The sequence below is a fragment of the Nerophis lumbriciformis genome, linkage group LG06 (assembly GCF_033978685.3).
Source record: "Nerophis lumbriciformis linkage group LG06, RoL_Nlum_v2.1, whole genome shotgun sequence".
Classification (NCBI taxonomy): domain Eukaryota; kingdom Metazoa; phylum Chordata; class Actinopteri; order Syngnathiformes; family Syngnathidae; genus Nerophis; species Nerophis lumbriciformis.
The window spans coordinates 49,629,812-49,657,277 of NC_084553.2; the positions used below are offsets into that span (position 1 = coordinate 49,629,812).

General features: G+C 39.0%; 1 protein-coding gene across 10 annotated transcripts in view; it reads left to right on the forward strand.

Annotated features, from left to right (window-relative positions):
* Nucleotides 1-27,466, forward strand: part of LOC133608884 (protein mono-ADP-ribosyltransferase PARP6) — a 101,622-nt gene that overhangs the window by 25,193 nt on the left and 48,963 nt on the right. For 8 of the 10 annotated variants that reach the window (XM_061964502.2, XM_072913384.1, XM_061964503.2 and 5 more), the window contains exons 2-4: nt 2,617-2,701; nt 11,759-11,842; nt 21,113-21,207. In XM_061964502.2, the coding sequence (XP_061820486.1) occupies nt 2,699-2,701; nt 11,759-11,842; nt 21,113-21,207 (182 nt within the window). In that variant the 5' untranslated portion in view covers nt 2,617-2,698. Of the gene's footprint in view, nt 1-1,774; nt 2,268-2,429; nt 2,525-2,616; nt 2,702-11,758; nt 11,843-21,112; nt 21,208-27,466 lie in introns of those variants that run through there. The other 2 variants (XM_061964499.2, XM_061964497.2) reach the window with 2 other exon arrangements.

Genomic DNA, 27,466 nt, shown 5'->3' on the forward strand with positions numbered 1-27,466 from the left:
AAAAATTAGTAGCTCTCTTAATATTTGGCCTATCACAACGGTTCAAGTACCATTAGAATGTTTTTTTTTCAATGTCTTGAAAGTGGTATCGACGGCTTTGATATATTTTGTATTTTTGAAATTGTTTGCCACGCACCTTGTTGGAATTTGCATGGAAGGAGTGTCAAAAGAAATAAATAAATAAAATAAAAAATAATAATTTGAAGCTCGCTCAACTAAGGCCGAGTGAGGAAAGCTGGCATCTTGCAAGATTTGAAGAGTTCCCCCTGTACTCATGTTATCAGAATCAGTTTTATCAGCCACGTATGTTTAACACACAAGGACATTCAATCAATCAATGTTTACTTATATAGCCCTAAATCACAAGTGTCTCAAAGGGCTGCACAAGCCACAACGACATCCTTGGCTCAGATCCCACATCAGGACGAGAAAAAACTCAACCCAATGGGATGACAAAGAGAAACCTTGGAGGGGACCGCAGATGTGGGTTGCTAGATCCACTCGACGTCCATTGCACCGGTATCCCCACCCCCCGGGGCGACCGGAGCAATGGACGTCGAGTGGATCTAGCATAATATTGTGAGACTCCAGTCCAGAGTGGACCCAACATAATAGTGTGAGAGTCCAGTCCAAATTGGGGCCAGCAGGAGATCATCTTGAGTGGAGACAGGTCAGCAGCGCAGAGACGTCCCCAACTGATGCACAGATGAGGGGTCCACCCTGAGTACCGACTTTGGACAGCTAGCGCGTCATCTGTGGTCACCGAATCTGTGCCTCTCCACGAAGGAGAGGGGATTGACTAGGGAGACTGCGCTCTTTGTTCCATGTAAGAAACAAAGAAAAACGTAACAACTACGAGACAACACAGTACTGTGGCGGCCAACTGCAGCGCCATTTATTTGCACAATAAATACATCAAATTCACCACACAAACCAGCAAGTGTCAGTCTATTTAAAGGGGAACATGATCACCAGACCTATGTAAGCGTCAATATATACCTTGATGTTTCAGAAAAAAGACCATATATTTTTTTAACCGATTTCCGAACTCTAAATGGGTGAATTTTGGCGAATTAAACGCCTTTCTAATATTCGCTCTCGGAGCGATGACGTCACAACGTGGCGTCAAATCGGGAAGCAATCCGCCATTTTCTCAAACACCGAGTCAAATCAGCTCTGTTATTTTCCGTTTTTTTCGACTGTTTTCCGTACCTTGGAGACATCATGCCTCGTCGGTGTGTTGTCGGAGGGTGTAACAACACGAACAGGGACGGATTCAAGTTGCACCAGTGGCCCAAAGATGCGAAAGTGGCAAGAAATTGGACGTTTGTTCCGCACACTTTACCGACAAAAGCTATGCTACGACAGAGATGGCAAGAATGTGTGGATATCCTGCGACACTTGAAGCAGATGCATTTCCAACGATAAAGTCAAAGAAATCTGCCGCCAGACCCGCATTGAATCTGCCGGAGTGTGTGAGCAATTCAGGGACAAAGGGCCTCGGTAGCACGGCAAGCAATGGCGGCAGTTTGTTCCCGCAGACGAGCGAGCTAAACCCCCTATCGACCCTAGCTTCCCTGGCCTGCTGACATCAACTCCAAAACTGGACAGATCAGCTTTCAGGAAAAGAGCGCGGATGAGGGTATGTCTACAGAATATATTAATTGATGAAAATTGCGCTGTCTGCACTCTCAAAGTGCATGTTGTTGCCAAATGTATTTCATATGCTGTAAACCTAGTTCATAGTTGTTAGTTTCCTTTAATGCCAAACAAACACATACCAATCGTTGGTTAGAAGGCGATCGCCGAATTAGTCCTCGCTTTCTCCCGTGTCGCTGGCTGTCGTGTCGTTTTCGTCGGTTTCGCTTGCATACGGTTCAAACCGATATGGCTCAATAGCTTCAGTATCTTCTTCAATTTCGTTTTTGCTACCTGCCTCCACACTACAACCATCCGTTTCAATACATTCGTAATCTGTTGAATCGCTTAAGCCGCTGAAATGTCGCTATAGCTTGCGGTTCTTTCTGCCATGTTTGTTTGTGTTGGCTTCACTATGTGACGTCGCAGGAAAATGGTCGGGTGGTTAAAATCAGGCACTTTGAAGCTTTTTTTAAGGGATATTGCGTGATGGGTAAAATTTTGAAAAAAACTTCGAAAAATATAATAAACCACTGGGAACTGATTATTAATGGTTTTAACCATTCTGAAATTGTGATGATGTTCCCCTTTAACAATGGGTACTATTTTTTCAAGAAGCCCTTTAAAAGGTGAGCCGACCTCCGCTGATTTGGCCGCATAACAGATGTTGTTGCTGACAAAAGACTCGGCGGCAAACCCGTGTACCAAACATCCAGCACAGCTCTCTCTCTCTCTCTCTCTCTCTCTCTCTCTCTCTCTCTCTCTCTCCCACGCACACTATCTCTCCACAGTGATTAATGCCACTCTGAGAGGAGGCAGAGACGGCTGTTGCTAGGATACCAGGCAAGGTGAAGTGCGGACGTTTTAAAGGAAAGCAGAGGAGTAGGTCGGTCGCCACCAACAAAGCGTGTAATCATGCGAGGTGGCCTCTTTGTTTCAAGATTGCCACCTCTTATGGATCTGTTTTGTCTGCCGTAGCAAGGTGTGCCCGAAAACTGCTGCCATGGTTGTTGGCACGAGGCCTGAAGCTGTCTGAGTGAGCACGGGAACAGCCGGACTGATGGTAAGATAACTGTTTCTTAAATCTTGTCCACACGGGAACGTTTTTAGGTTAAAACGATAAAGTCTTGTTTTGGCCTTTTATCCACATGGGAACGCTGTTCTGGGTGCCCGACAACAAGATTTTTTAAAAAGTGGGAAAATCCTTGTTGTTGTCATGTGGACAGGCAAACCACTACATTTTTTTTTTTTTTTTTTACCTGTTACGTCACATTTTTGTTGTTATTATAATTACCTATTTTGGACACACACACAAAAATAGTACTCATTATAGAAAATACTCACTTCATCTATACCAGGGGTCGGCAACCCGCAGCTCTAGAGCCGCATGCGGCTCTTTAGCGCCGCCCTAGTGGCTCTCTGGAGCTTTTCCAAAGATGTATGAAAAATGGAAAAAGATGAGGGGGAAAAAAATATTTTTTGTTTTAATATGGTTTCTGTAGGAGGAAAAACATGACACAAACCTCCCTAATTGTTATAAATCACTTTGTTTTTATTAAACATGCTTCACTGATTCGAGTATTTGGCGAGTGCCGTTTTGTCCAACTAATTTTAGCGGTCCTTGAACTCACCGTAGTTTGTTTACATGTATAACTTTCTCCGACTTTCTAGGACGTGTTTTATGCCACTTCTTTTTCTGTCTCATTTTGTCCACCAAACTTTCAACGTTGTGCATGAATGCACAAAGGTGAGTTTTGTTGATGTTATTGACTTGTGGGGAGTGCTAATCGGGCATATTTGGTCACTGTATGACTGCAAGCTAATCGATGCTAACGTGCTATTTAGGCTAGCTATATGTACATATTGCATCATTATGCCTCATCTGTAGGTATATTTGAGGTCATTTAGTTTACTTTAAGTCCTCTTAATTCAATGAATATCTCATGACACACTATCTGTATGTAATATGGCTTTTAATTTGTTGCGGCTCCAGACATATTTGTTTTTGTAGTTTTGGTCCAATATGGCTCTTTCAACATTTTGGGTTGCCGACCCCTGATCTATACAATTCAAAACGGGGTAAAAAATAACATCTTCGATGCAATATTGTCATGTGGTAAAAAAACAAAAAAACATTATTGATATTAAAAAAAAAAAAAAAAAAGAAACATGTGTGTCTTAAAAGGAGCAAGAAGAAGCAAAGCGTATAATGTTCTGCCAAAAACCCCATCACCAGCATCAATAATGCTCCTGATATTTTGTTGTCTTGTAATTAGGGGTGTCAAAGTTAACACTTGAACACATGGGATTAATTCAAACCGGTTTGAGCAATATATTGTACAAAAAATATTATAAATATCATACAAAATTGTTCTATTGTTACATAATTATAATATACCAAAACTTATTTTGGCTGCTGATGCGCGCAGTGATGTTCCAAAAAACGACTTTAATAAAATTAATTCTTAATAAAAAAAGAGATTATAATAAATTCTTGAAAATCATGATCAGCAATGTTCTAAAAAACATATTTTTTAAATAATTCTTAAAAAAAAAAAAGAATTCTTGAAAATCATGAATGGTTATGGTCAATGATGGGCAGGCTACTTGGAAAATGTAGTAAACTAAACTACTAGTTACTCTCGATTAAATTAAATAGCTTCCCCTGTAGCTCAGCTATCCCCGGAGACATGTTGCAAAAGTAGCTTGCGACCATCCATCCATCTTCCTGATCTTATCCAGAGTCGGGTCGCGGGGGAAGCAGCCTCAGCAGAGAAACCCAGACTTCCCTCTCTACAGCTACTTCGTCCAGCTCTTCCCGGGGGATCCCGAGGCGTTCGCAGGCCAGCTGGGCGACATAGCCTCTCCACCGTGTTCTGGGCCTTCCGCATGGTCTCCTACCGGTTCGGATGCACCCTAAACACCTTTCCAGGGAGGCGTTTGGGGGCATTCTGAGCAGATGCCCAGACTACCTCATTTGGCTCCTCTCTATGTAGAGGAGCAGTGGCTTTACTCTGAGCTCCTCCCGAATGACAGAGATTCTCACCCTATCTCTAAAGGAGAGCCCCACCACCTGCTTGTACCCAAAGCTCATGACCATAGGTGAGGATTAGGACAGAGATGGACCGGTAAATTGAGAGCTTTGCCCTCCGTCTTAGCTCTTTCTTCACCACGACGGATCGATACAGCGTCCGCATCACTGCAGACTCTTCACCGATCCGCCTGTCATTCTCACGATCCACTCGTCACTCACTCGTGAACAAGACACTGAGGTACTTGAATTCCTCCACTTGGGGCATGATCTACTCCCCAGCCCGGAGATGGCACTCCACCCTTTTCCGGGTGAGAACCATGGACCTGGACTTCCCAGCACAGTTGCTTCACACTCTGCTGCGAATCGATCCAGTGAGAGCTGAAGATTCTGGTCAGATGAAGCCAGCAGGACTACATCATCTGCAAAAAAAAGAGACTTAATCCTGCAGCCACCAAACCGGTTCCCCTCAATGCCCTGACTGCGCCTAGAAATTTTGTCCATAAAAGTTGTAAACGGAATCGGTGACAAAGGGCAGCCCTGGCGGAGACCAACCCTCACTGGAAACGGGTCCAACTTACTGCCGACAATTCTGACCAAGCTCTGACACCGATAATACAGGGAGCAGACCGCCACAATCAGGCGGTCCGATACCCCATACTTTCTGAGCACTCTCCACAGGACTTCCAGAGGGACTCGGTTGAATGCCTTCTCCAAGTCCACAAAACACATGTAGACTGGTTGGGCAAACTCCCATGGATCTTCAAGGATCCTGCCGAGAGTATAGAGCTGGTCCACAGTTCCGCGACCAAGATGAAAACCACACTGATCCTCCTGAATGGTCCACGACCAAGATAAAAACCGCACTGATCCTCCTGAATCCGAGGTTCGACTATTCAGCGCAGCTTCCTCTCTAGTACACCTGAATACACCTTACCGGGAAGGCTGTGGCGTGTGATCCCACGATAGTTGGAACACAGCCTTCGGTTCCTTAAATAGAGGAACCACCACCCCTGTCTGCCTAAACAGAGGCACCACCCCCGATGTCCACGCAATGCTGCAGAGTCTTGTCAACCACGACAGCCCCACAGCATCCAGAGCCTTAAGGAACTCTGGGTGGATCTCATGCACACCCGGGGCCCTGCCACCGAGGAGCTTCTTAACTACCTCGGCAACCTCCACCCCAGAAATAGGAGAGTCCATCGCGGAGTCCCCAGGCACTGCTTCCTCATAGGTGGGATTGAGGAGATCTGCCTTCTTTTGTAATTCAAGTTTTCATTACATATATGTATCGTTGCATTTGAAACAATTGTATTGTTGATGATAGAGGCAATCATTATCAATAGTGTTATTTCTATTGTTATTGTTATTGATCCATTCATAGTGTAAAAATGTTCACTGTCTTTTCTGTGTTATTTATATTTACTTCACTAACTGCTTCTCTGCTATCACTTTTTGTATCATATTCATACATATCATATTTGCTGATAATGTTCTGTTTTTGTTGTTGTTTCTTTGTCTTATCCCCGCTTTGTCCCCGCAATTTCCCCCTCTGTCTTCCTTTTTCTTCTTATTTCTATCCCCTCCTGCTCTTGTCTGGCTGCGCCAAACATTAATATACATCTTTTTAATAAAGTCAAATAGAAATCAGGCAACAAGAAAAGTATCCCACACTTCTCTTTTGTAAAGTAAATCTCTACTGCAAATATGGGCATCTACATCAACAATATGATTTGCCTGAGTGGCTGGACAGGACAAAAACAAAAAGGAGGAGATCTTCGAAGTATTCCTTCCACCGATCCACAACATCCCCAGTCGACACCAGCAGCCCACCGTCCCCACTATACAATATGTTGACAGTGCACTGCTTCCCCCACCTGATGCGGCGGATGGTGATCCAGAACCGCTTTTCAGCCGTCCGGTAGTCGTTCTCCACGGCTTCTCCAAACTCCTCCCTTGTTCGAGTTTTTGCCTCTACACACTTGTCGGTACCTGTCCACTGTCTCCGGAGTACCATGAGCCTAAAGGACCCGATAGGACTCCTTCTTAAGCTTGACGGCATCCCTCAGCGTTGGTGTCTTGGGATTACTGCCACGGCAGGCATCAACCACCTTGCGGCCACAGCTCCGATCGGCTGTCTCGACAACAGAGCCACGGAACATGGTCCACTCAGACTAAATATCCAGCGCCTCCCTCGTAACATGTTTGACGTTCTCCCAGAGGTGAGAATTGAAACTCTCTCTGACAGGAGACTCTGCCAGACGTTCCCAGCACACCCTCAATTTGCGTTTGGGCCTACCAGGTCTGTCCGGCATACTCCCCCAACTATGGAGCCGACTCACCACCAGGTGGTGATCGGTTGAAAGCTCCACCCCTCCCTTCACCCGACTGCCCCAAACATGAGACCGCAAACCTGATGATACAACCACAAAGTCAATAATCGAACTGCGGCCTAGGCTGTCCTGGTGCCAAGTGCACATATGAACACCCTGATGTTTGAACATGGTGTTTGTTACGTAGAATCTGTGACCAGCACAAAATACCAATAACAAAACGTCACTTTGGTTCAAATCCGGGCGTCCGTTTCTCCCAATCACGCCTCTCCAGGTCTCACTGTTGTTGCCAACATGAGCGTTGAAGTCACCCAGCAGAACAAGGGAATCACCTGAGGGAGCACTTGCTCTATCCATCCATCCATCCATTGACTACCGCTTGTCCCTTACGGGGTCGAGGGGGGTTGATGGAGTCTATCCCATCTGCACATGGGCGGAAGGCGGGGTACACCCTGGACAAGTTGCCAGCTCATCGCAGGGCCATCACAGATGGACAGACAACATTCACACTCACTAAATATAAATAAGGCAAGGCAAGGCAACTTTATTTGTATAGCACTTTTCATACACAAGGCAGACTCAAAGTGCTTCACAAACAAAGTGAAATGAGAGAAAATAAAAGCAAAATTAAAATGCAAATTAATAGATATCTCAATTTAAAGTACAACTTTCCACCAAAGAAATGGGCAGAGAATAAATCCTCAGTTTGATTACCGTATTTTTCGGAGTATAAGTTGCACTGGAGTATAAGTCGCACCTGCCGAAAATGCATAATAAAAAAGGAAAAAACATATATAAGTCGCACTGGAGCCTGGCCAAACTATGAAAAAAACTGCGACCTATAGTCCGAAAAATACGGTAGTTATTATAATAAACACAAACTGGAAACATGCCCTCTGTCTGGCTTTTTAACATTTTGCCATTTCTTTTAACTTGCAAAGTAGCAGACATGTACAAAATGAGGGGGACGATACTGGAAAAAAAAATTAAATTAAAGGCAGTTAAATAATATTAATAATATCGAAGAAGCACCAAATTGACCGTTTCAACAGAAACCACAGTGGCAAAATAACAATAACCTGGCCATATGAAAAGTGTAAAACATTCGTCTCACAAAACAGAAATAAATAAAAAGGAACATATTTTTGTGCCAGTACTGGAATCCTATATAACCTTTATACCAGTGTTAACTAAGCAGCATGGGGTAATCGGTATGGACACTTTTCCTATCAACCCCTATCCCTAGTGGTTTGCTCACACACCTGTTAGTCAGCCAAAACAAAACACAAAGTAAGTGTTATAAAAGTTAAAAATATTGCCAAATAAATAAAAGTACTGATAAATGGCCTATGGATGCATCCTGGAAGAAACATAGTTATTTAAACAAGACACTTAATTGCCTCATATGGTTTCTGCCACCTCTGCGGGAAATGTGTTTGGGTTTTGCTTCATGGTTTTAAAGTGCCCTATTTTGCCTCTGATTGGCCCTGATCTTTGCCAATCGTGACTCATCTTACCTAAATCAGCCAATCATCAGGGGTTTTCTCATAGGTAAACAAACTTATCATCATGGAGTTTCTCCCTTTCCCCGGGGTGGAGAATACCCGTGGCGATGTTGTCAACAAAAACGCCACACAAAAGTTAAGCAACGTTTTTGTAACAACTGCGATTAATCGCGATTCAAAAGTGCAATTAATCTAATTTAAAGAATTGTGATTGGACGACGTAATTCTACTCTGTCGCCAGTCCAGACAAGAGACTAGGGTTTCTTGCATGTGTTTGCAATATTCGATAAAGATGCATTTGTCCCACCTAAAAAAATGTACCTCACAAATACACATGCTTTTATTTTGAAAGCGCAACACCGCGTCATTTCTTCACCAGCTCTGAGTGTGGGGGCGGTAGAGAGAGAGCAGGCTGGACGGTGACACTAGCAGACGGTCAATTGAGAACATTGCCATGAATATTGCTTTTTTTATAACGTCTTGTCGTTTTTTTATATTCGGATTTTGAGTCAAGTCATCTGCTTTCTGGCAGGGTCACTTATCCATTATTTAATTGCTGACTTTGTCGGTGAAGCCAAGTAACGTAAATACTAGCTCAAATGTTTTGCCATTTTCCATTCAGCTAAATGCTACCACTAAAAAAAAGACAAAAGAATGAAACAGGAGCAGAATTTACTGTTATTTTAAAGAGTAGCGTCAGTGTAAGTAACGTTTACAGTACAACACAAACACAACACCTAATTTTAGGGATGATGTTTGATGAGAAATTATCGAGTTCGAGCCCATTATCGAATCCTCTTATCGAACCGATGTCCCACAGGGCATTTCTTGTGGGATGGGATTCGTTCCCAGGGATTCAAATAAAGAACCAACTATTTTTCTTTACTATAGTGGCCTCGATAACGGGAACCGGTTCTCAAAAAGGGATTCGAGTCCATGGAATCGGTTATTTTGTTATCGAACGGTTCTTTTCTTATCGAACAACCGGGAGAATCGGTTTCGAACATCATCCCTACCTAATTTATAAGTTAAAGCTAAGTGTATTTGCTGCCTTCGGTTCTCCTACATTCATAAACAAATTATAATGAAGGCATGCATCGGAACTTCATTCCAAAGCACACATACATACTGTACATAACTGCTTTTCCACAGACGTAGCATGAAACATAGAAAAACAATCATTGGCACTTTAACTTTTAACTTTAAAAAAGTGCCTGCAAGATATTTATTGGCATTGACCATTGTATGCATCATACATCATTCCTGGCCATAAGATCATGCTACTTCTATGTTAAACATATACTTTGCAGGCAGTCTAAATAAAGGTGTTTTCAAATAAACTTTAAAAAGGCCTTATCTTTTATACTTAATATTTTAGTCGACTAAATTTACTGTAATTGTAGCTGAATAAATGTTGCGTAATTTCATTACTAGATTAAAATGTAATCAAATTAGATGACTAAAATTAGATTAAAACTAAAATACGTTTTTGGCAATAGACTATGACTAAAAATAAATTTAAAAAACTGCTGTCAAAAATAGATGTGTGATAATACCGGCCTGCCAATATTATCGGCCGATAAATGCGTAAAAATGTAATATCGGAAATTATCGTTTTTTTTTTATTATCGGTATGGTTTTTTTATTTTTATTAATTTTTTTATTTTTTATTTTTTTATTAAATCAACATAAAAAACACAAGATACACTTACAATTAGTGCACCAACTCAAAAAAACTCCCTCCCCCATTTACACTCATTCACACAAAAGGGTTGTTCCTTTCTGTTATTAATATTCTGGTTCCTACATTATATATCAATATATATCAATACAGTCTGCAAGGGATACAGTCCGTAAGCACACATGATTGTGCGTGCTGCTGGTCCACTAAGAGTACTAACCTTTAACAGTTAATTTTACACATTTTCATTAATTACTAGTTTCTATGTAACTGTTTTTATATTGTTGTACTTTCTTTTTTATTCACGAAAATGTTTTTAATTTATTTATCTTATTTTATTTCATAATTTTTTTTTAAAAAGTACCTTATCTTCACCATACCTGGTTGTCCAAATTAGGCATAATAATGTGTTAATTCCACGACTGTATATATCGGTTGATATCCGTATCGGTAATTAAAGAGTTGGACAATATCAAGATATCGGATATCGGCAAAAAGCCATTATCGGACATCCCTAGTCAAAATTAACGCAGTTGGTGTCAGTAAAATATAATGGCTGTGTTAAATTTGTTATTTTGCATTAAAAATGTAGAAAACGTTTTAGTACAAAATGTGCATCAAATTAAATGAAACTTTGAGTAACAAAGTTTTGAAATTATTTCACATAAATAAAAAAGTGTGACATTTTGGTCAAAATACAATTCTGCTTAGGACCCCAATTTAGACCTGATTAGATAGTTTTCACCTACTGAGCCGTTCCCATCTGGACAGGACTATACTATTCATTAAGGCACTGTTTCTCAATTATTTTCTGTCACTCCCGCATAGGAAGAAAAAAATATTTTGTGCCCCCCACTTGCCACCCATCTACAACTAGTATCAACGGTCAATAAAATCGTTATAAGTACACCTCTGCAGAACATTGTATCCTTATTTTCATTAAAGAAAACAACACATAGGTCTTTCCTCGTCTCCCATCGACTGCAATAAGGGGACCCTTTTTTTTTTCAACCCCCCTAAAAAATAAAAAAACTGAAGCGTTCCCATGTGGACAGGGAATTTACTGTATTTGTTTGCAGTACATCAGAGTACTATACTAGTATTACGACTAATAATATGCTTTGTCACCTATAGCTCAAAGCATGCAGGCTTTTTTTCTGTATGTATTTAAATTCTTAGCATATATGTTGGATTGCTGTTACCCTGTTCACAAAATAAAAATTAAACAACCAACAATGTTTCTCAGTGGAATAAGTTTGGACACCCCTGCATTACCTGCCAAGTCAAAGCTAACAAATCTGCTGATATATTATTCGGACCCCTGGGGAATAAAGGCTGGTTATTTTTAATCGCTGATAAAACATATCATTGCTCTGAAGTTTGTCTTTTGAGTATTCTGCAATCTGTGTTTATTCGGGTTTTTGAAGACGTTATAAAAAGCTGTGCTTCCAAGCCCTTGAACAGGCTGTTAAAATGATGAAAAGGATGAAATGATGAAAGATGCTTTTCCCCGCCTGCTTTTCTCAAACATAATGGCTTCTTCACTATATATATAAAAACAAACTCACAGGACATCAAAGGCCAGTCTTGGAGCGACGAGGAATCCGATGGGGAGAATGAGCCGGAGCAGTTCCTGTACGGCATCGGCATCCAGGTACAGTGTTCAGTCATATTGCTTGCTTTGATGGTTTTTGGCACATTATTAACTTTGACAGATGGATTGTGAACGAGATTTCCTCACAAATCCATCAGAGTCAATCAAAACAGTTTGGAATGGTGATTTGACGGCCATTGTGTGTGTTACAGCCATTATGGGCCAATTTGATAGCGCCGGTAAAGAAAAAAAAGTTTCAAGTAGAAAACTTTCAGTGCTCTGATTCTAGCCGGAACTCTCATTCAACCCTTTTTCGACTACGCATGCACCTCCAGGTACCCCAGCACCTCCAAAACCCTCAAATCAAGACTCCAAACATCCCAGGACAAGCTAGTCAGGTTACTTCTAGACCTCCACCCCAGATCACACCTCACTCCTACCCACTTCTCCAAAGTGGGCTGGCTCAGGGTGGAGGACAGAGTAAAACAACTTGCACTGAGCCTAGTCTATAAAATCCGCTACACCTCCCTGGTACCGAAGTACATGTCAAACTACTTCCATAACGTAAACGACCGCCATAAATACAACACCAGGGGGAGCTCCACTAACCACGTCAAACCCAGATTCCGATCTAACAAAGGTCTTAACTCATTCTCCTTCTATGCCACATCAATATGGAATGCTCTCCCAACAGGTGTAAAAGAAAGTGCATCTCTATCCTCCTTCAAAACCGCACTAAAAGAACACCTCCAGGCAACTACAACCCTAGCCTAACCCCATCCTCCACCACATCCCCCCTCCCCGGATTGTAAATAATCAAATGTAAATAATCAAATGTATATACTTGTTCTTATGCTTTCTTATGCCTGCTGTACATATCCTACGAAGTGAGACCTACACTGTTACAATGTCCATTTCTCAGATGATATAGTTGTTGATGACTGAAGTATGCTGATAGCAACCCAACCTAATACCCCCGCCCCAACCCCCTCCACATCCCACCCTCCGGATTGTAAATAATGTAAATAATTCAATGTGTATACTCTGATGATTAACTTGTGTGATGACTGTATTATGATGATAGTATATATTTCTACCATGAATTGATTAACGTGGACCCCGACTTAAACAAGTTGGAAAACTTATTCGGGTGTTACCATTTAGCGGTCAATTGTACTGTACTGTGCAATCTACTAATAAAAGTTTCAATCAATCAATCAAATCTGTTTTAACTTATTAGGAAAAATGTAACGGGTAATCGAATTAATTACTATTTCAAACGTTTCAATGCCACGTCGGAGCGAAATGTGGCATGCTTTTATTGTGGTAAGCTAACAAGATAGGGTCAGAGGCATTGCTTTGAAGAAGACACTCTTTTAATAGTGCAAGCGACAGTAAACTTTTATTTAAAGGTGCAAACTAGATAGGGCACGCACAACTCAGGTACCGTAAGATGGCACCGTTGCATTTTACGTGAATCGGTGCCTTGTAGGACTGGCGGGATTCGGTCGGTGCCAAAAAAAAGTGCCGTATTCGGTTCCCATCCCAACCGCTAATAGTACACACTAGGGTTGTACGGTGTACCGGTATTAGTATAGTATCGCGATACTAATGAATCATACTCGGTACTCCGTCAAAATGTAAACAAACGCCATCGGTGGATCTACACCTATTATCCACTGTAATGATACCAAGTACAAGAGCGTATCTAGTCGATACTGCTATGATTACGTCGATATTTTTTGGCATCACAACGTCTTCTTTCGTTTTTTTTAAATTTATATTATGTTTATAAACTCAGGAAATATGTCTCTGGACACATTAGGATTTTGACTATGACCAATGTATGATCCTGTAATGACTTGGTATCAGATTGATACCCACTTTTTTTCATCCAAAACTAATGTAAAGTATCTAACAACAGAGGAATAAGTGGTTATTACATTTGAACAGAAGTGTAGATAGAACATGTTAAAAGAGAAAGTGAGCAGATATTAACAGTAAATGAACAAGTAGATTAATAATACATTTTCTACCACTTGTCCTTAATAATTTTGACAAAATAATAGAATGGAAAATGACACAATATGTTACTGCATAGGTCAGCAGCTAAATTAGGAGCCTTTGTTGGCTTACTTACTACTAAAAGACAAGTTGTCTTGTATGTTCACTATTTTTTTTAAGGACAAACTTGCAATAAGAAACATATGTTTAATGTACCCTAAGATTTTTGGTTAAAATAAAGCCAATAATGCAATTTTTTTGTGGTCCCCTTTATTTAGAAAAGTACCGAAAAGTATCGAAATAATTTTGGTACGGTATCGGTACCAAAATATTGGTATCGGGACAACACTAGTACACACAACTGTATAGTTAGCATTTAGCACTTGATATTTGGGATATTAGGAGAACAGACCCTAAGTCATGGTGTCGTAAAAAAAGTATATTGCACGACATGACAGTAACTTTTGTTAGCAGTAAAGACAAAACTGCTTAGTCTTTATTATTAGCAATACAGCCCGTATTACATACCAACAGCTGTGTAGCACAACCAACATTTTAAAGTGCATCCATAGGTAGATAAAGTTTCTCACCCCTCAGGACATCACAAATTCAGCTACTGCCACTTTGAAGAGTTAAAATTAATCGGGACTTTGACTACAGCCACACCTGTTTATGCAAAGGTTTTTTGACCTGGCACTAATTAGAGAGCCCGATGGTTATTTGCACCCGGCCAGTATCTTATTAAACATTTATTTTAATAGTTGCAGCGAGAATAAATAAAATGTGTGGCCATTTTTTTTTGCGCTAGGCACGTTTGAATGGCAATATAAAACATAGTAATAGGTGGCTTTTAAAAGCAGCGACTCATACCATATTTCACTTGAACATATTAATAACGTGTTACTATCCAAGACGTGTAATTGAAATGTAAATCCAAGTAAGTAGGGAGGGGCTTGAAGCCCATCTTTTTGCAAGTCTCAGAACATAAAAGCACAGTGGAAGATAAGGATGAAAGTGCACTGAGCTGTGCAATCGCCGTGGAGATAAAGAGTCCGACTCCCCGTCTAGACACTAAAAGGCGTGGACGACAGACTCGGGCCCGCTTCCGTCTTTTTTTAGTCAGACGCACAAAACTGCAGCGCTGCAGATCAGGCGTGATATGACCTTGCCTGATCTGATATGGGTAAAATATACCTTTTCAAGATACTTCCTGTATGTCAACCTTGCAAGGCATCTGGATTTCAGTTCAGTTCATTTATTTATTTCATTCATAAAAAAATCAAACAAAGGAATACAAATAAAAATAAAACAGTTTTATCAAAATAGAATAAAATATGAATGAAAAGGCCAGAAATAAGTTAAAAACGTATACTTGGCATTTCTAACACTTTAGACACGATGGGTCGGAATGTTAGCACAGTGGTGGCCTTTGGTATGGTCATAGCAAAGAGATGCATTTTGAGAGTGTGGAAATTTGACTGGTTGAGGGAGCTAGTGGGAATCCTCCACATTGAAACATTTAGATATGAGATATCTGGTAACGTACATACATTTTGTGATGTGTGGAGACCTATCTTGGAATACCTGAAACTGTATTCAACCCCCCTAAGAAGTATCTGTCTTGGCATAATTGATGTGATTGATGAAAGTGGACATTCAACTGATATGTTAAGCCTCTTTGTATGTATTTTGTTTTTACACGTTATAATCTGTGTAAACAACTTCTTCATTCATTATTTTTTATTTTCATTATTCATTTATTTATTTATTTTATTGTATGTGTATATGTTTGTAATAAGAAAACTGACAACAAAAATACTTTGAAAAAACAAACACAAAAAAACATATATTATATTCCCCCTATTTTCACAAAGTTAATATCGTATTTTTCGGAGAATAAGTCGCACTGGAGTAGAAGTCGCACCTGCCGAAAATGCATAATAAAGAAGGGAAAAACATATATAAGTCGCACTGGAGTATAAGTCACATTTTTGGGGGAAATGTATTTGATAAAAGCCAACACCAAGAATAGACATTTGAAAGGCAATTTAAAATAAATAAAGAATAGTGAACAACAGGCTGAATAAGTGTACGTTATATGAGGCATAAATAACCAACTGAGAACGTGCCTGGTATGTTAACATAACATATTATGGTAAGAATCATTCAAATAACTATAACATATAGAACATGCTATACGTTTACCAAACAATCTGTCACTCCTCAGCGCTAAATCCCATGAAATCTTATACGTCTAGTCTCTTACGTGAATGAGCTAAATAATATTGTTTTACGTAATGTGTTAATAATTTCACACATAAGTCGCTCCTGAGTATAAGTCGCACCCCCGGCCAAACTATGAAAAAAACTGCGACTTATAGTCCGAAAAATACGGTAATTGGCTTTCAATGTTTTTATTTTACAACAACTAAACCAACAATGAAGAAATCATTTTACTCAATAATATCTTTTCACGATGACGATTTTTAGACTTGTTTAGAGAGTTACATTGTTTTAATCCACTATCAAATTTGTTCCATAACTAACACGTCTGATTGAAAAACTTATTTCTATTGTCACTGTTCCAAATCTAGATTTATTAAAGATCTCACTTCCTTTCAGATTATAATAACTTTCACTTTTTACAAATCTGTTTTGAATGTTGTTTGGTAGAATTGTTGCCTGTGCTTTATAATTGTTTTCTTCTAGGATATTATACTCTACCAGTTCATGATATCTTTAATACATTTAACTTTTTGAATATTGGGTTTGTTTCTTAGGGCTCTTTTCTGCAGAAGGAAGATAGGATTTAAATATGATTAACATGCACTGCCTTACACGTCAATACAATATGTTAGATATGGAACGATCAGTGAATTGTACAAACTGCTTTTTGATTTAGAAAATCCTTCACTTTGTGTAAAATAGCAATAGTTTTAGACCAGTGGTTCTTAACCTGAGTTCGATCGAACCCTAGGGGTTCGGCGAGTTGGCCTCAGGGGTTCAGCGGAGGTCAAGACACACCCGACTGATCGTGTAAATAAAACTTCTCCCTATCGGCGTATTATGGATACGGCAACAGCAGAAGTCACACTGATTTGCAGGTGTGTAATTTGAAGGTGTGCTGGTTTGTTCTTTGAGCAAAGGTGATGTTCATGCACGGTTCATTTTGTGCACCAGTAAAAAAACATATAACTTTGTCTTGAATTTGAAAAAAAAACACATTTTATTTTTCACTAAAAAAGGGTTTGTTGAATGCGCATATGAAACTGGTGGTGTTCGGTACCTCCAACAAGGTTAAGAACCACTGTTTTAGATACTCTTGCCTCCATATCATTAATATGTGATTTCCATGACAAATATTCATCAATCACCCAAAAACCTGATCTCTTGCGTTCTTTGAATCTCAACTCCTTCGACATATAATGAGTGAAGTGAAGTGTGAAGTGAATTATATTTATATAGCGCTTTTCTCTAAGGACTCAAAGCGCGTTACATAGTGAAACCCATTATCTAAGTTACATTTAAAGCAGTGTGGGTGGCACTATGAGCAGGTTGGTAAAGGGTCTTGCCCAAGGACACAACGGCAGTGACTAGGATGGCGGAAGCGGGGACCGAACCTGCAACCCTCAAGTTGCTGGCACAGCCGCTCTACCAACCGAGCCACGCCACCCGAGCCATCCACACTTTTCCTACTACCGGTACTTCAAAAAAATTAATGCATTTCGTTTTACTAGTATTCAAAGATAATTTACATCAAACCATCTTTTGATTTTGATAAACTCGTTTTCAACCACCTCTAACACATCTGTAGTATTTTGCCCTGAATAATACACTGAAACAGTTTGGAAACCATGGTAATATCATTGACGCACATATGGAAGAGTATTGGTCCAAGGACCGATCCTTGTGGTACTCCACAACTAATATAAATAAACTAGAAGGCAGGGTTTGGGTATCACTGCAAGCTTACAATTCAAAGCTATGGCAAACATAATAGCCGTTTTATCAGAACAGTGCAACATGTCTTCATGCAAACACAAAGCAAATTAGCATTATGTACTTTACACTAATTACTTTTGTTGTGTACAGTTATTTGTCCAAAATCTCAAAATAACAGTACCGTATTTTTTGGAGTATAAGTCGCACCGGCCGAAAATGCATAATAAAGAAGGAAAAAACATATAAATCGCACTGGAGTATAAGTCGCATTTTTTGGGGAAATTTATTTGATAAAACCCAACACCAAGAAAAGACATTTGAAAGGCAATTTTAAATAAATAAAGAATAGTGAACAACCGGCTGAATAAGTGTACGTTATATGACGCATAAATAACCAACTGAGAACGTGCCTGGTATGTTAACGTAACATATTATGGTAAGAGTCATTCAAATAACTATAACATATAGAACGTGCTATACGTTTACCAAACAATCTGTCACTCCTAATCGCTAAATCCCATGAAATCATATACGTCTAGTCTCTTACGTGAATGAGCTAAATAATATTATTTGATATTTTACCGTAATGTGTTACTAATTTCACACATAAGTCGCTACCGAGTATAAGTCGCACCCCCGGCCAAACTATGAAAAAAACTGCGCCTTATAGTCCGAAAAATACGGTAGTTTAAAAAGAAGTCTGGGATCTGCACCAAAATACAGTATGTTACATTCGCCCTGACTGCTTTTCCTCTGCAAATTGTTTTGCAAATTGGTAAAGTAGCGTTTTTGTGGTATGTGAAGGAAGGACAATGAGTAAATGTTTTTGGGTAAAATTAAATAATACTAAGAAAAAAAACTGTTAATTTATAATTAAAAATCAAATAGAAACAATTATATAAGGTCATGATGACATAAATATACAGTTGTAGTATCAGAAAACAAGTGTTTTTAATTTGAGAAAAAGTAATATTACAAGAAAAAAAGTAACATATTAGAAAACAAAAGTATTTCAAACAAATTCAGTTGTCTTTTTTTCCCAAACATAATTTTATATATACTTTTTTGTTCTCATTTTACATATTTGTTATTGTAAAATTGTACGTTTCACTTAAAAGAAGTTTAATTCAATTTTCTTCAATGTTGTGATAATTACACTTATAAAGTATACATGCAAAATCCTCATTTAAGTAGGGCAGTCTGCACCACTTTTGCGCTTTGTAAAATGTTATTAGGAATATATAATACATTTATAAATAATCAATAGATTTGAAAAATGTAATACAAATACTGATACTACAGATGTATTGTGAAATTGTACGTTTCATTTAAAAATAATACAATGCAATCCCTTCAGTGTAATATGTCCACTTATGAGTACAAGTGCAAAATCCTCATTTAAATAGGGCAGTCTGCACTACTTTTGCACCTTGTGAAATTGTATTAGAAATGTATATTACATTTATGAATAGATTAAAATCATAAATGTAGCATAAATACAAATATAAACGTATCAGTTCCACTTAAAAAATACGATTAATTTCTCTTCAGGGTTGTGATAATTACACTTATAAAGTATACATGCAAAATCCTCATTTAAGTAGAGCAGTCTGCACCACTTTTGCGCTTTGTAAACATTTGTTAGAAATGTATAATACATTTATAAATAATCAATACATTTGAATAATAAATGTAATACAAATACTGGTACTACAAATGTATTGTGAAATGATACGTTTCACTTAAAAATAATACAATTCCAATTCTCTTCAGTGTAATATTTCCACTTATAAAGTCCATCCATCCATCCATTTCCTACCGCTTATTCCCTTCGGGGTCGCGGGGGGCGCTGGAGCCTATCTCAGCTACAATCGGGCGGAAGGCAGGGTACACCCTGGACAAGTCGCCACCTCATCGCAGGGCCAACACAGATAGACAGACAACATTCACACTCACATTCACACACTAGGGCCAATTTAGTGTTGCCAGTATTTGTGCAAAATCCTCATTTAAAAAGTGCAGTCTGCACTACTTTTGTACTTTGTGGAATCCTTTTAGAAAATTGTGATACATTTATAAATAACAAATACATTAAAATTATAACTGTAACATGAATGCAAATGTAAAAGTATCCGTTCCATTTAAAACAATACAATTCAAATCTCTTCAGCATTGTAATAGTTCTACTTTAATCTCATACTTGCAGCTTTTTACTATACAATTACAACTTATATACGATGTATCCAGAAAGATTTCACGGCGCTTCACTCTTTCCACATTTTGTTATGTTACAGCTTTATTTTTTATTTACATGAAAACATTCATTTTTGTCCACAAAATTCTACAGACAATATGTTAAAAAATAAAATAAAATAAAAAAAATAAAAAATCACATGTACACAAGTATTCACAGCCTTTGCTACATATTTTGATTGCCTTTTTTTTTCCTGGATGAAAACCAAAGCTTCTTATCCAACCTGATGGAGCCTGAGAGGTGCTGCAAAGAGGAATGGGCGAAACTGCCCAAAGATATGTGTGCCAAGCTTGTGGCATCGGTTTAAAAAATATTTTTGTTGATTGCAGCCAAATGTGCATCAACAAAGTATTGAGCAAAGGCTTTGAATACTTATATACATTTGATTTATTTTTTATTTTTTATTTGCTTGATTAAAAACAAAAACAAAAAACTTTGTCAAATTATGGGGTATTGTCTGTAAAATGTTGAGGACAAAAACAAATGTATTCCATTTTGCAATAAGACTGTAACATAACAAAACGTAGAAAAAGTGAAGTGCTGTGAATACTTTCCGGATGCACGGCGGGCGGCATGGCGTAGTGGGTAGAGCGGCCGTGCCAGAAACCTGAGGGTTGCAGGTTCGCTCCCCGCCTCTTGACATCCAAATCGCTGCCGTTGTGTCCTTGGGCACTTCACCCTTGCCCCCGGTGCCGCTCACACTGGTGAATGAATGATAGGTTGTGGTCGGAGGGGCCCGAAGGCGCAAACTGGCAGCCTCGCTTCTGTCAGTCTACCCCAGGGCAGCTGTGGCTACAAATGTAGCTTACCACCACCAGGTGTGAATGAATGATGGGTTCCCACTTCTCTGTGAGTGCTTTGAGTATCTAATAATAGAAAAGCATGATATAAAATCTAATCCATTATTATTTATTATTATATGGTGGCAGCTTTACAGAAAATCTGTGACTTAATTATTATTTATTTAATTATTTTTTTTTACAAAATGGAAAGTGATAGGATAGACTTTGTGGTTGGCTCAAAGTCAGTCGACTATTTTCCTAATTATTTTCACCTTCTAAGAATGCTCGATAAAGACAAAAGTATGTTAATGTGTTGCATGTTTTGACGGCAAACAATGCTTGTGACAGGGGGGCTGCGCTGCTGACCTCTACCGCCACCCTCAGCTCGATGCAGATATCGAGGCGGTTAAGGACATCTACACCGACAGTGCTATCTCCGTCAGGTATACACACACACACACACACACACACACACACACACACACACACACACACACACACACACGCACATTCATTATTGTATTGGTTACCTTCTTGAGACCTCCAAAAAATGCCTACTTCTTTAGGACCACCATTTCTAGATATATAAAGATTTGTATTTATAACATTAATAATATATACATACTATGCAAATATAAAAAAGGTAAGCTTTTAGTTAATTTTTTTATTTTTTGTTTGTAATCGCTTTTTAATCTTCATTATTTACTTCAAGTTATTACAGTATGTCTCTATATCAGCGGTGTCAAATTCAAATACAGAGTGGGCCAAAATTTAAAACTGAACAAAGCCGCGGGCCAAGGTTGGACAAATGAACCTTTTAATAGGGACCCAAACAAGTTTTGTATTGAATATTGAACAAGCAAGGCTTATATAACTTTATAGTGACATCAAATACAATTTAAATAAAAATGTAATGCCTCTTTTCTATTTGCAGCCTTTTGAGGTAAATATCAACATTAACTTTTTCCACAGGCTAATAAATTTGAAAATAACATAACAATGAATAAACCAACCATTCAGGACTTTAAACTGCTCAGTTTGCAACACACTGATCTAATACCTAATCAGATACCTGGCATCTTTTCTTGGATGCTAGTTTATTAATGTCGGGGCTCAGGCTTTGAGCTGAGGCAACCTTCATTATCGAACGAAGGTGTTCATCAGTCATTATATCTCGTAGTCCACCCGGACCACAGTCTTGGGAGCTTGCCTTAAAGGCACTGCCTTTAACGTCCTCTACGAGCTGTCGTCACGCCCGCTTTTCATCCATTCTAACAACAAGCCGGCCCAGTCACAAGGTATGTGCTGCTTCTGTACGCACACACACGTGAATGCAATGCATACTTGATCAACAGCGATACAGGTTACACTGAGGGTGGCCGTATGAACAACTTTAACACTGTTAGAAATATACGCCACACTGTGAATCCACACCAAACAAAAACACATTTCGGGAGAGAATCCCCACCGTAACACAACATAAACACAACAGAACAAATACCCAGAACCCTTTGCAGCACTAATTCTTCTAGGACGCTACAAAATACACCAATCACCCCCTATCACCTCAAGGGCCAAGTGAAATTACACGGCGGGCCAATTTTGGCCCACGGGCCAGAGTTTGACACCCATGCTCTATATACATATTTATTTTATTTGTGTTACTCATTTTGGCGCATTTCAATTTCTTACACACACTTGTTATGACATATGTTGGCCAGAGGGGGAGGACTTCACATTTTTTTCACACACTTGTTATTTCATATGTTGACAAGAGGGGGAACACTTTTAAAACCGACACACAGTCAATTTGAAAAATCTTTCCTTTTTGGGTCCACCCTAATTTTGATTGATTTCACCACCAGGGGTGAAAATGAGACATTCCTTATTAGATGCAATGGTTTTCCGTATTGGGACCATGATTTATGTCCTCATATAAAAGGTACTTTTCCTTGTTGATGTCTCCATAAGGGTGGAAATACAAGAACACACACACACACACACACACACACACACACACACACACACACACACACACACACACACACACACACACACACACACACACTCTTGTCCCACTCCTGTCGCACTTGGGAAATCAGGTCATCATTAAAACCAGAGAGACTAATATGTGTTTGCGTAGAGATAAGAAATACAATAAGATACTTGTGTAAATCTCTTCAAGCAAAACAAAGGCCCCGGAGAGTAACTTCTAAGGCACAGGTGTCAAACTCAAAGCCCGGGGGCCAAATGAGGCCCACCACGTGATTTTAATATGGCCTGCTGCATCATTTGATGTGGCACGCCACATAATTATATGTGGCCTGCTGCGTTATCTTATGTGATTACAGTATATGCCACATTATTTTAATTATCATTTTATTTGGTATGCTGCTTTATTCTATCTGGCCCAAAACTTCATTTATGTGGCATGCAAAAAAAAGGCTGAAAATAATAAAGCCCTTTCTTTTTTTCTTTCCATTTTTTTTTTTTTTTAAATTAGGGGTATTTTATTTGAACTAAGCAAAATTATCTGCCAATAGAACAAGAAAATTCGGCTGGTCAAGACTTTCCAAAACAAGTAAAACTAGCTAACCTCAATGAACCCAAAAAAACCTTAAAATAAGTATATTCTCACTAATAACAAGTGCACTTTTTTTGCTAGAAAAAAAGAGACCTTTTTGCTCAATATGTTGGAAAATATTCTTAAATTAAGTAATTATCTTGACATAAAAAAATAAAATAAATAACAAACAAAAAAAATAAATAAAGCCCTTTCTGACGAAATGCATGTATTCTTCTTTCAATTTGTACTGTATTCAATTGCATGTGTTGTTTACTTAAATATTATCGGATCCTGCAACAAGCAAAGGGAGTTGTTCATCAATCTGTTGGAAAAAATGAAAGTAATTAAAGAGCTTCCAATGGATATTGGATGGCAGCCATAATTGCGATTTGGGCATGAAGAAAAACGAGTTTGACATCCCTATGCTTTTAAGACATTCCATTTTGCTCAAAGGTGAAAAATACTTCCCTGACACATTCTTGGCTGGCGTTGTTCTGCCTCAGTATGGTGCAGACTAGCTCGAATTGCTCCGCCAAGTTGGCAACACGCTCAGTTATGTTTTGGAATATTTATTTTTCTAATTCAATGAATATCTGCTGTTCTTCTTCGTAGCACTGTCCGTCACTCTCATTTCCTTCCTTCCACTGCTTGGAAAAGTTAAAGTTAAAGTTAAAGTCCCAACGACAGTCACACAAAAATACAGTATGAGGGGAGCAGTGAGCAGCAGCGGTGGCCGCGCTCGGAAATCATTTTGGTGATTTAACCCCCAATTCCAACCCTTGATGCTGAGTGCCAAGCAGGGAGGCAATGGGTCCCATTTTTATAGTCTTTGGTATGACTCGGCCGGGGTTTGAACTCACGACCTTCCGGTCTCAGGGCGGACACTCTAAAGAAACAAAGTTATGTTGACCTCCAGCCACAAGCTAATGCTAGCAAGTGAAATAAGATTATATATGATAGTATATACTGTATATGCATCATGAATCAATTTAAGTTTGAAAGATTAAAAAAAGGCAAGTTGAAAAACTTATTCGGGTGTTACCATTTAGTGGTCAATTGTACGGAATATGTACTTCACTGTGCAACCTACTAATAAAAGTCTCAATCAATCAATCAATGGGGCAGCACTTACGGGGTTTACTGTGGAATTTGCTACACCAAATAATGGCTGGGAAGCTTGGAACTCAAATTGATGCTTGGTACTGAAATCATGACAGCTTTTATCTCAAAGCACTCTTAAGTTGCGGTAAAAGTCACTGTAATTATATATTTTTTCAACTTGGTGCTAGAGCTGTGAATCTTTGGGCGCCACACGATTCGATTCAATTCTCAGGGGTAATGATTCCATTCAGAATCGATTCCCAATTCAAAACGATTCTCGATTCAAAATCAATACTTTTTTTAGTAACATTGTTACAATTCTATGATTAACTACATTGCTCCATAAAGTAGATAAACAGTGTTGCGTTTTGGACCAGTTGTTCCTCCCAGGGAATTCAAGTCACAAGTCGCTCCCAAGCTCTTTACGACACTTAAAGCTGAGTAGAAAAACCACCAGAGACAGAATAGGTATTTTGTAATATATTTGCAAAGCTTTGCATATACATTGAGACCAGTCCAGCATAGAACATTCAATCGCGCCGCCAAGATGGTCTGCCCCCTCCCCCGACAAAACCCTCTCCCCTCTTAAGTCTCTCTTCCTCCCACCCTGGCAATCATGTCTCTCCAGCCAAAACACATGCCCATTATCTCTCTCTCTAACATTCCTCACTCAAGGTTAAGCACACAGTTTTGCAGACAACCAAAAGACCACATTTGGAAGAAAAACACTAGCTGTTTTGTAATATGATTATGAAATAAAAAGAAGTAACACTTAAATTCGGATACATGTAAATATCTGCCTCCGACAACAGCTCCGATAAATGTCTATATTATTTAAAAGAAAACTTGTTTCGCTTGATAAAATTCTACCCAAACATTTACCAAAGTGGCTGTACAGGACAGATTTTTTTGGGGGGAAAAATACAAATAAAATTTTTTATTTTGTCTCGATTAAGAATCGTTACACATAAGAACCACGATTCATTCGCAAATTGATTGTTTTTTATTTTTGTTATTAATTTATTTGAATTAGGACAATGCATATTCATCAACATTAGTGCAACAATGTAAATATGCCAGAGTTAGCACAATAGCTCATTTTCATCAGTTGTCCTAAGGCAGGTTAATACAGTAAACATTCAACTGGTCATCAGAATCAGAATCAGAATCAGAATCAGAATAGTTTTTATTGCCATTGTTTGAGAACGGGTTCACAAACTAGGAATTTTTCTTGGTGCAATCGTGCAACATACAACACATATAACACAGAATAGGTAATAAAATGAGCTGTAACTGAGCTATCAGATCTTGATATTGTTCATGTGCCTGATGGCCGAGGGGAAAAAACTGTTCAGGTGGCGGGAGGTGTGGATGATACATGATACAAACATAATACATACATGATACAAAAGAATACATAAATCACATGACATTACACATTACAAGCATACCATAAGCAAAGACCATGGACAAAAAAATAAAACAAACAACAAACAAACAAAAAAAAACCAAGTGAATAATCTAATTGTGCGTGCATGTCGGATTAGTTTTCAACCACTGTTGCAGTGCAGTTTTTAATGTTAAATAGATGTCACAATTTCTGACATGGGCTGGCAGCCTGTTCCATGACTATGCCTCTGATAGACCCCACCATTTGGCCAAGTATAGTCCTGCGCCTTTGTACGTTGCAGTCCCCTCTGGTCACTGCTCTGGTGAATATCTGATAATTATCAAAATCCAAAATATTATACTTACTTAGAATGTCACAATAATGATACTTCAGAGGCTTTTTGACACATAACTTTCCTCCAGAAGGTCTTATCTTTGTCCATGTGATGTCAGATGAAACAAAAATTGAGCTGTTTGGCCACAATACCCAGCAATATGTTTGGAGGAGAAAAGGTGAGGCCTTTAATCCCAGGAACACCACACCTACCGTCAAGCATGGTGGTGGTAGTATTACGCTCTGGGCGTGTTTTGCTGCCAATGGAACTGGTGCTTTTTTACAGAGAGTAAATGGGACATTGAAAAAGGAGGATTACCTCCAAATTCTTCAAGACAACCTCAAATCATCAGCCCGGAGGTTGGTTCTTGGGCGCAGTTGGGTGTTCCAACAGGACAATGACCCCCAAACACACGTCAAAAGTGGTTGAGGAATGGCTAAATCAGGCTAGAATTAAAGTTTTAGAATGGCCTTCCTAAAGTCCTGACTTAAAACGTGTGGACAATGCTGAAGAAACAAGTCCATGTCAGAAAACCAACACATTAAGCCAAACTGCACCAATTTTGTCAAGAGGAGTGGTCAAATATTCAACCCGTAGCTTGCCAGAAGCTTGTGGATGGCTACCAAAAGCGCCTTATTGCAGTGAAACTTGCCAAGGGACATGTAACCAAATATTAACATTGCTTAGACTTAGACTTAGACTTAGAAAATCTTTATTGTCCCCGAGGGGCAATTTGGTTTGCAGCAGTAGTCATTAAAAAACAAGGTTCAACAGTAAAACGAGGTACAACAGTAAAAAACAAGGTGCAACAGTAAAAACGAAGTACAACAGTAAAAACAAGGTACAACAGTAAAACAAGGTACAAATACATAAAATACATACAACATACAAACCATCATGAAAGCATTGAGCTAAAAACTAAAAACTAAAAACATTTGTAAAACAATAAAAACTAATCATTACACGTCGCTTCCCACTAAAGTGACTGCATAGCAGCTAAGCTTGTTTAAGAAGCTCATTTATAAAGGCAACAGCTGAGGGAACAAAGGATCTTATGTATCTGTTGTTTTTGGCCTTTCTATTAGTAGGGACGTACCTGCATCCTGAGGGTAAGAGTCTAAACTCTGAGAAGAGAGGGTGCTGAGGGTTGACCAGAATTGCCTTTGCCTTCTGGATGACTCTGGCCTGATAGATCTGGTTCAGGGGGTTCAAGGTAGTGCCTATGGTCTTTTGGCACACCTTGATTATACCACCCAATCTATTTTTATTGGCCACACTGAGGTTACCAAACCAGGAAGTGATGGAAGAAGT